The sequence below is a fragment of the Athene cunicularia genome (assembly GCF_003259725.1).
Source record: "Athene cunicularia isolate RWA chromosome 4 unlocalized genomic scaffold, athCun1 chr4_part2, whole genome shotgun sequence".
In the NCBI taxonomy this organism is placed as follows: Eukaryota; Metazoa; Chordata; class Aves; order Strigiformes; family Strigidae; genus Athene; species Athene cunicularia.
Genome location: NW_020799099.1, coordinates 1,200,597 through 1,211,418, shown reverse-complemented (window position 1 = coordinate 1,211,418; position 10,822 = coordinate 1,200,597). Strand labels below are relative to the sequence as shown.

Below are 10,822 nucleotides of genomic sequence, written 5' to 3'. Positions count from 1 at the left end.
GCCCCCCCCCCCCCCCATTCTGTGAGCAGTTAAAATCTCTTTTATTTGCAACTTCCCTGAGTAAGCAGAGAAACAGCATCACTACTGAAACAGGATTTGTGATGAACACTAAAATAACTCACAAAAACCTTTTAGACGGGGCTAGGGTGGGTAAGGGGAAGTAGGCTGCATTCATCCCTTTTAGCTAAAAAAGCACTGGTAAAATCTGACTCCCTTCCCCTGCCTTCTGGAAAAGCACAAGCTCTTAATTTAACTAGTGTGTATTGAAGCAAAGATGGTTGTTTAACCGTACTGCACTGCTAAACCCCATCACAGATGGCCATGTTCCTTGGATGGTGGCAGGTCTTTCTCCTCTTTGCAGAATGTTTTCTGTTGCATTCAGTTTGATTGTAGCTGGCGGCTCAAAACCCTCCATAAACTCCAGAGTTTACATGTAAATACACGTAGGAGATGAGCAGGTCTAACCCTGATGTTATACTGGAGGAGGAGGAAGGGTCAGGGCTGCAGCTGCCTTGTGGTGCAACAGCTTGGAAGGACGGGGGCTGAGCACAGAGTGAGCTCTTGTGGGGCTCCCCTCAGAGAAGGGGGCTGGCTTGTGGGTCATGGCCTCCTGTGGAATAACCTGCCACCGTTTAGCCAGTCACCTGCCTCGGGACTACAACGACAATTCAAGAAAAAAATTTCTAAGGCACTAGTTGGTAGGATTTCCCAAAGCCCACTATGGATGCACTAATGGTATGTATTGGGAAAGCCAGGCTTATGACACTAAAGGGTTGCTTTAAAATAGACAGGAATATATATTTTTAAATAGAATAAAATGGAAAGGCAATAAATTGTGATTAGCTCTTTACAGTCAAATGAAAAAATATTTCATTCTATTCTGGACTAGATTTGATGGAAGAGGGAACTCATATTCTGATTGTGTACTTTTTTTAATAATTGCAAATGGCAATAACTAGTAAGCTATGAGCAATAATATTAACAGATCATTAGGATACTGTTTTGTAATGAGTAGAGTGCACATGTAACAGTGGAGTGTTAGGAGCCTGTAAATTTTGGAATTCTGCGTAGACGTAAAAAGTCAGGTATGTACTGGTGAAGAAGTTTAAGCAGCAATGTCTTACACAAAGACAGGCATAAAGAACCCCCTTCCCCCCGCCCTTTCCTACTCCTAGCCTGCCGTTACCACATCCACTTGCTTTTTAATGTTAGACCCTTGGCTCTTGAGCAGGGAGCATTTAAAACACAGTAGAACTCTGCCATAACTGAGTCTTCCAGATGATTCAATCAAACAAAAGAGAAAAGGAAAAAAAAAAAAGCACTTATTAACACCCTATCTTGCTATGCAAGTTATCACTTAATTAAATATTTCAGACTGCGTCCCTGTCATTTGTTTTAAAACTCAGAAGTCTTAACTTTTTGAGGAAGGGGAGTTTTGTATAAGACAGCTAGTATACTTTTAAAATACCATTGCTGGTCCCAAGAAGTTAGATTAATTTCATCACTCGGAGGTCAAAAATCACAGAGGGCACTGGTGAATCTAAAGTTACACAGTTACTCTTGGGACATGTTAAAAGAAAAGTACTTATTTGATCCAATACCACCATAGACAAAAGGTAAAAATGCAGGTAAGTTCTACTCAACATACAGTGACATTTTCTAGACAGGCACTGTTGTTTTCTGTAAGAAAGAAGCTCATGACCATATAGGGAATTGTTTGACAAGCCATAGATGGAATAATCTAAAATTTGATTCTAAATAAACATTTACCCTCACACCAGTTTGCAAGAGGTACCTTGTTAATTTGCACTATTATGAATGCTAATGTTGTGCAGAATTAATGCCTTATCTGTTTCGCTCCCCGACATTTAGGTTAATAAGCTTTCTAATGTTTCAAGTTAAGCTGAACCAAAACCAAAAAAGCTGTAAGAAGACTGCAGTGTGCCCAGCTCTGTAGGTTAGCTTTGTCTCCCATGCTTAGCGCGCAGCAGAAGAGGTGTTGTAAGTACAGCAGTGACAATACAAACCCATGCCTGCATTTTATTGGGATAGAACCATTTGCTGAATTTCTGGTTTTAAGCGTTACCTTTCCTTGTGCAGACTGACCAAGAGATCTTTGATTATGATTGGTGTATTCTGTCAAACTGTAGGCTAGTTGAACTTCTGTAAAGTTGCCCAAAATGCCATTTGTTAGGTTATAAACTCACACAATTCTAAATGAAGGGTTATACGTGTTGTGTATAAATTTCAATTTCAGAAATTTGAGAAAATCGTCATTACATTTGTAAAACTTTGTACAGAAGATTTTTCACTATGTGCCTAGCTTTGGTGTCCATTCAGCTGAAATTAATTAAAAAAGGTGCATGAAGAGAAACAGATAGAAATAAAAAGTATATGTAGAGATGACTATTTTATATTACATGGCCCAATCCTGTATTTATTTTCTCCCTTTTTTGAAGTATTTATAAAGACCTAGTTGAAGACAGCTGTATTTTTTGTTAAAATATTCAGTAGAATTGTGCCTTTTTGTCTGTATGTGAATAAATGCTGTACATTTTTGCAGTATCCTTGCCAGCAGTGTTTTAGAATTTGCAGTAGTAATTTTGTTTGGGTTTTACATAAACACTTCGCTGCAATGAGCTGAAGACCTTTCATGGTTAAATAAGCAATTTGATTTGGATTATTACAGGTATCAAAATGCACACTGCAGTTGCAAGACTTTTATTTTTCTTTTTAGAAATAGTATTGGGTCTTGTTACTGACAGCTGCACCTAGCCCATGAACAGAAAATTGTATGCTTTTTCCCTTGAGATCCTCAAAGAGATGTTGCTTACCTCAAAGAGTTTACATTTGTCAATACACGATGTCCTTCCAAAGTCTGTAATTGTCATGTACGTATTCCACTGGAAGGGCAGCACAAGGTTTTTTGCCTGTCAATCTTCAGGACGCACACACCGAACAAATGTTCACACCATGAACTGCTGAGGGGCAGCTGCTGCTTGAGTAGCACCACCAGGAGACAAGGCCTGAAGGGCACCACAGGTCCTTCCCTCTCACTTCGTCTAACTCAGGGTGCAGAAACATGGAACAGACTTGGAGCAGAGCAAGAAAAGGACGAGGTTGTGAAGTTGTATGTATAGCAGTACATCTCGAAAAACAGCAAGGGATAAATAATTTCTCAGCTCCGTACTTGTATCACATGCATTCACAGTGTGGGCAACTGGGAGTGGTACCCCTCAAAAACATATTTCAAGGAACGAAGGTTAAAGGATGCCCCTCCTAAGAGTTACTAGTACAAGCTTTTCAAGGCATGAGTAAAAGTCTGAGAGGTTCTGACAGCTGCTTTAGAGACCTTGCCTGTCTGACAGGCACTGCTCTGCTGGGGACACCTGAGAACAAGAAGGTCAGAGCAGGGGGCAGCTTGCTAAGCACTTCAGTAGGCTTACCATCAAAGAGTTTCTGGTAGGCAGTGACAGATCTTTCAAGATCTGGCCTGTGCCAGAAGGTGTCAGGCTCTTGGGCAGACCCAAAACTAAACTCACACTACCTTCACAGTTTATCTCACCTGCTGAATGGAATTAACTATTCAACCAGAAACTTTTCCTAAATAGCCAAGAACAGAAGTTCTACTCACTGGGAAGCATTAATGTCACACTAGGGAGTCTTTAAAACGCTCAAAAAACGGTGCTGAGGTGGGAAAGGAAGGTGGGGGAAAAAGAAACTTCAGTGGAAGAGTGACAAGAAATACATAGGAACAAATGTAAAATCACCAAGAACGATGATTGAAAAGCCTGCTGCTCAATTCCATGAAACAATCTAGCATCCTGAGGAAAAGAGCAAAACTTAACTAACCAGCAAGCCTCAAATTTTAATTGCTCCAGCAAGTGCCTTTCCTCTGGATGTCCAACTTGTGAGCAACATTTGACACCACATGGAAGCAAAAGGAGGTGGTATCGGTGATGAGCTTGACCACACACCTCTGTGTGGTTTAGACATGCATTTGGTCAGTTTTTTAGCTGCTCAGAGACAGGAGGGAAATCTCTCTTACCTGTGTCATCTGCCATAATTGCTCTGCTGCCCCTTAACTTTGTAGTTAGGTGCTTGTGTCATCATTGCAATTCCTGTTGTGTCAAATACCCATTACCCAAGAGCTGCACCACAAGTTGAAATGAGTATACCCATAATCAAAAGCAAACCAATCGGGTGCCCTTCTGTGCCTCAAGGAACAAGTACACAAATACTGTCACACCAAAACTTAGTTACCTGCCATTTCCAGCCAGTTTTCACTTCACAGGTAGAGCCTCTCTTCAAGGAGTGAGTGGGATTAATGGCTCACACAATCTTCCAGGTGGTCTGTCATCACCTCAGATGCACATTATGCAAATGAAAATAAGGTGCTTGGTACTTACCTCCCTCTGTACCACATACACAGTTGATTGATGAAAAATATCACTGCAACAGACATTTGGAGCTTCTGGACAATGCATCCACATTGCTTTGAAAAAAATCTTTGAAGTCTTTTAGCAAAATTAGTGATTGCAGCGGATACAAACATGTACCAACCCGAGAAAGCACTAGAAAAGAAGTGTGTGCAACTGTAGGAAATAGTAACTTCCTCTGCAGTTAGCAGAAATTTTTCTTTAGGTTGTATCCCTCTTGCAAGCTCTACCTGAACACCTGGGTTTGCAGGAGGTGGCACAAACGTATTTCCATGTGGTGATCAACCCAAGTCTGTCCTCTAAAATGCGAATACAGTGAAGATCACTGTGAGAGATGTCTGGGTTTGTTAGTCCAAAACGACAGTTTTCACCAAGCCCTGGGTAGGTGTTATCCATCAACTGAATTAGAAGATATAAATCAGAATTACGCTCTTCACATTTAAGAGGAAGGAGAAGAAATTATGTCCCTTAAGTCCAAGATGGGAGCACTTCAAAAATCAGCTAACATCTATCAACTGTTTATAATATATGCTGAAAGAGAAAAAGAGTTCAGCTCTAATTTTAAAATGATATATATGAAGTTTCTCAACTGTCAAAACCATATGCGCAAGAGGATTCCCACATACTGGCATCTGTAGAAATCAGACGCATCATTTCATAATGCATAAAAGCTGGATGACTTCACCAGCTTTGTGAAAATTGAAGTAGCAGAGAACTGAAGTTCCTAGACACATACAAACCAAGAGGGCACATCAGCAAAGCAAGGAACAACTGTAAAATAGTAATTGAGAAGAGAAAAGCACAACTGGACAGACTACAGTCCTTAGGAACGAGCTGTATGAATAGCCATAGCACTATTTTATTTATTAACTCTTTCCCAGGGGCATCAGAACAAGCTGAACCAAATTCTTAAAACTGGAAGGTAGTGGAGGCCTTTTGCAGCTGTCACGCCTGCCGTAAAAACAGCAGCTATTTGACATTCGCCATGTAGTTACCATCTTCATAAAATTCGTAAAAGAACTTCAAAATGTTCCCAATTTACTGCACTACAAAGAAAAATTAAAGGTATTGACTGTATGTGAGCAAAGCTGTTCATGAATTTCAATATAATGTCATCTGTTCCCTGTACAGTCTTGTCATAGAGCTGGTGTTTTTTAAACCAAAAAAGACCAATATGCCAGAGCACTGTATCAGATTGTTTCATCTGCTACATTAAAGGACTTTAATGACATCATTTTGCAGTCGTCTTCCAATCTTTACTGTGCATACAGGTACAGTATCCTCATCCATCCCCTTTGTTACCCGAATAAAACAGAAAATGTTTATCTTAAGTTTTACAAGCCTTGCTGTGCATTTGACTTTCATGCTCCAGTAATCTTCTTAACTCCAACATGGGGTGAATGAACAATATACACGCCTTTAAGTATTTTCCAGATCCTTCAGGGAAGCAGCTTTCTTCTTCTTTGTAGTTATCAGGCTGAGCTGTAATTAAAAGCAAGCAGATAGTTTCTTGCACGATTTTTTGTAAAATCAAAGTATCACTAGAGCTTCAATGTGGAAAATGTCAGGAAGGAGAGGGAACAAGTGTAGGTAAGTGGGAATTTGGGGTAAATAGGAGCATTTACAGTAGATGAGTACTGCTCTTGTTTCAGATCTCAGAGAATTCAAGAAGATGAAAGATTAGGCAGCAGGGGTACACTTTAAAGACATCTACATAAAATACACACATTTTAAACCTTTGCAAATGTTATCCTGCATTTTTTGTTTCTTATTGAATTACTGTTATTTAATAATAAGCTAAGATTTATAGTCACTGAACTAGCCACAATAAAAATGTAATTTCTAGACTCCCTAATAGTCCAGCTCTAGCCTACACTGGATTTAATTTTACAAGTAAGCTGGATAATGTAATAAGAATAGACAGTTAAGTCAGAAAGTAGACCTCAGCCTACTCAGGTGAGCATTCAGTTTTCTGAGAGCTAGAAGACAATAAATGCCTATATGCTGAAGAGCGGGCTTTCTTGTAGCAGTACTGGAGATTGCTTTTTCCAGACTTTAGTGGGAACAGCACTGGTATGTCTTTGTTTTGGCAGGGGGAGGAGGGGGCTTGGCACAGACGTCCTTCAGTCGCTACAAAGGAGCTGTGCCTGACAGCTGGCAGCAGTAACCTCTGCCAAGCCTGAAGAGGGCAAGGCAGTTCTGAAGACTGGCAATAAGGTCTGGACAACAATTTAGATGCTAAATATCTTGTCAAATCTCTTTGGTACCTTTCAGAGGGAGACTGGTGAGGAACAGTTAATTACTGATGTTTTCAGGAACAGCAAGACCTCTACCTACATGGACACCAAGGCCAGGAATTATTCCCTTGAAAGGCTATTTGATCATGTTTTTTAAGGGAAGAGGGCACGTCGGAAGTATGAGACCTGAACAGCTCCATTTAACAAACAGGAGGCAAAAAAATATAAGTCATTCTTTCAGAGCAGATCTTCACCAGCTGGGTAGACCCTGTCATGACAGAGAGCATTTACAGCCAGGAAACTCAGCTTATGTTTTGATAGCTTGGCAGCTATGCCCATTTATTCACTGCTGTTGGGAAAAAATGCCCTTTGTCCTAATTGGACAATTTAGATCTACCAAACATTTCCTCTCTTCAACCCACATAGGATCACCCCCATTAAAAAGCTGTAATTTGCAAATGGGTTTCCTAAATCACTAAAAAAATCAGGAGGCAGAAAGACCACCTCTACTTACTAGGAAACCAACTTAAGTAACAAATTTGCTTGGCAAAGAACTGAACCTAGTGTATAAACCTGCCATGGGATTTGTTTCAAGATGTATAGCTTGATTGGTATGGAAAAAAGATGCTGGATGGAAAAAACCCACCTACTGTTGTCCAACAGAGAAAATACAGAATTACAAGTAGCACAGGGTTTATACAACTAAAGCCTGATGTTTCTCTCTCTGAAGAGAAGAAAACATTTCCTCCCAATATCCCTGATGTCTAAAAATACTGAAAACAGTACTGCTCAAAGCTGGCACTGAGTGGTGAGAGAACTGGAAAAGGCAGCAGCAACAATTCAGTTCATGAAGTGATCACAGTAGTGCACAAGGTCTCGGGCATATAAATGGCCCTAACAGACACACCTTGTCTAAAGCTTTCAGAATCACTGAACATGTACCAGGCACGTTTCCTATGGTAGTGAGATGCATCCACCACCCCTTCCTTCCCCCATCCCCGGGGCCTGGAAAAAACCAAGTATTTCCTATTCTGTCTGCACAACTGTCGGTATTTTTGACATTACAGGACTTACTGCATCTGTTACACACAACTGATGGTAACTGGAGTGGGGTGTGGGACGCAGCTACTGGAGGCTACTAATGAAAATGGGGGTGAACAGACAAGAAGTTAACAACTTGGGAGGTTTGTGTGACATGGCAGAAGGTACACTCAGGGTTGCAGCGTGATGAACAACGAACAGGTCCCCATTATCACTTCCGTCTCGTAACCACTGCGTGCCATTTCCCCACGCTCTTCATGCAGCCACACAATGAATTAGACCAGGGAGCTTATTTGGCTGAAAAAACCTACAAACAGAATTCCCAGAGAAGAGCCACGCTGCCTGGCAGGTTGTATAAAGGCAGTTCCCTAGCCAACAACTCCAGACAAGCTTTGTTTTAGAGCAGACTCCCCAGGAGACAGGTGCAGGAATTGGCACATTTGCTCCTTACCACGTGAAGCCATCGTTTGTGACTGCTACAGCAGGTTACACCAAGTTAAAAAACCTGGCTTGATGGGAACGGGAGCCACAGTTATTGACTGAGGTTTTTTTCTCTTTGCTAACTTGGTGTCATTTCTGAAGAAGGAAATGATCATACACCTTCATTCACACATTCTGAACCATGCAAGTGTAATTCGCATCAAATTTGTTTCCATAAACAAATTTATACTGTCACTTAAGCATCCTGTCAGAAGGTGGCATTTAAATGAATATGCATCAGTTTTGTGATGACGCATCCAAGTACAAGCTTGTTAAAATTACATTAGTAATAGCGCACATAAATGATTACCTCTGCCTCAGGAATGATACAAAGTGAACATTTTTGTAATATCCAATAGGATTTTTTAAAATGCACTTAGATAACATGTTTTTTTTGTTTGTTTTGTACCTTTTGAGACGCTGTAGCTGCCCTCTGTTCTGCCTGGCTCAGTCGCTTCTGAAGCCTGTTGACGTACTCTCGATATTCCACCATTAATTTTTCATCCTGTGTAAGTGAAATATCTCATTACAAACACAGAGTGCTTTTTACTGGATCCCCACACACTGTAGTGAAAAAGCCTAAAACAAGAGGAACTTAAGCAGTGGAACTGTTTACCAGTTACAGTAAGACTGAAGACATACTGCTGACACATTATAGAGAATTTCCAGCTCAGTTATGACATAGGACTGTTCCAATCAGAGTAATCTGCAGAGGAAGTTTTACTCGTTTCACCATCTTGAAGTAAGATGCATAAAAGCTGACATTTTAATCCAGGTAATTTAATTTACACAATCTTACAATGTAAATGTTTTAGCTATACTCAAAGGGAAGAATATACTAGATAATACAAATGAGATGCTAATCTTGCTACATGTTTCTTCTGTTCTCTTCAAAGGGTGTGTATAAAGTCTTTCTTACCCATTCTTTACTTACAGAAATCTATTCTTGTATCAGCCCCATTTTTCTCCTCGAAATAATACAGCACTACAACAAACAATGCAGAAGGACTTATCCTAGATAGAACTGGATGTTATCCCAGATTTATGAGTCTGACAGGATAGCTGTTTTCTAAAGTGGCTATTAATTATTGAACAATGCACATTCAAAAAACCACCCTACCCTTAATCTGTAATGGATAATGCTTTTATCTATATGCATATATGCACACACAGTGTAAATTCTACTATACACAGAGTACGCTGAGAATTTGGTATCTCTGCATATGCTACATTATCTGTAACGCAGTGCCTACTCCTTTTTAGAGGTACACATGCATGCACAGGCATAAGTGACTTCAGAAACATTTCCTGAATTGCCTAAAATTGCTAGATTAGTAACCTTGAAAGATGATCTCTCATTTATCTTTTCTTGTAATTTGAGAGGAAAGTTCATTTGTCTTCCTGCCATTTGAACATGACAGCAGAAACAGTGGGGTTTTCCAGTTATGAGTACTCCTGTCAAAAATCCTTAGTTTTTTCTAAACCAGCAACATAACTCATTTAAATAGGTTTCTGTTAAGATCCCCGTTTACGTGCAGCAGTTTGTAACTGAAAGTATTTGTCACATCAGTCATTATCTTACCTCAGTTACCTTTTCATTTGCCATTTCCAGCTGAGAAATGAGCTCCTGGTTACGAAGTTTCTGTTGACTCAGCTCACTTCTATAAATCAGAAGAAAAGATGCCAATAAACACACAGTACTGCATCAGTTATAGGAATAGTTTCATAGGTACCTTCTTGCATTGTAGGAGCTTATGGTATATTTTTAGTTACAGCATTGCTCTTAAAACATTGATTTCAAGAGCACTACACAGCTAGCACTTCTTCATGTGTATTCAGAACTATAATGGCAGAGGAACAAGATGTATTCGTTGAATCAACAGGACTATGTAAAGAGCATCTGACATCTCAGAGGTTTTTTCAACTTTACCGAATCCTGTTTTGCAGGTATGTTATCAAATACGCTATAAATGTAAGCTGCATTTGCACAGTGCATTCAATATTTAGACTGACATTCTAATTAGTGTCCCCATAATCAGACTTGAGTGTGGACATTTTTGAAGGTGCTTTGAAGTACCTGAAACCTAATCATTCTATACCTGTGAGACAGACAACAGTGTAACACTTCATGAGGAAAAGGAAAATGTCACCTTCTTCAAAGCGGTCTTTTTACTTTTATGCTGAATGAGTTTTAATGATCCTGAATTTGTATAGTATGGAAAACAAAAAAAAATAATGTGTTATGGTAGACATCTTTTGAGTTGGTGCTCAAAGGAAACAGGTCTTGCCTCCTGTCATCACAAGCCACTGAAGAAGGAAAAATATCTGACCTTCAGTAACTTTAACCAGAGAAAGATGCAAAATTGAATGAGCTGCTCTAACCTTTGACTATTCTCTGCTCCACTAGCAACAGCCACCACAAAAAGTGGCACAATCCAGATTCTTGCCACAATTTCACCTTCTATACTGAGGTTCAAACATACTCGTGAAGAAGAATTTTCAAATCTATTCTCACTTTACCTTCCTTTCCCAAGTTGAAAGTATACTGAAATGCAACCACTTTCATGAATATGTAGCACATCGACAGCGCTCGGAAAGCTGAGAGCTAACCTTTAGGCGTTCCAC

The 10,822-nt window shown here is 39.9% G+C and overlaps 1 protein-coding gene across 3 annotated transcripts in view; it reads right to left on the bottom strand.

The window, feature by feature from the left end:
* Positions 1-10,822, bottom strand: part of SCLT1 (sodium channel and clathrin linker 1) — a 52,652-nt gene that overhangs the window by 1,120 nt on the left and 40,710 nt on the right. For 2 of the 3 annotated variants that reach the window (XM_026847655.1, XM_026847653.1), the window contains exons 20-22: positions 9,780-9,858; positions 8,607-8,702; positions 2,835-5,921 (exon numbers count right to left, since the gene is read on the bottom strand). In XM_026847655.1, the coding sequence (XP_026703456.1) occupies positions 5,859-5,921; positions 8,607-8,702; positions 9,780-9,858 (238 nt within the window). In that variant the 3' untranslated portion in view covers positions 2,835-5,858. Of the gene's footprint in view, positions 5,922-8,606; positions 8,703-9,779; positions 9,859-10,822 lie in introns of all 3 variants that reach the window. The other variant, XM_026847654.1, reaches the window with a different exon arrangement.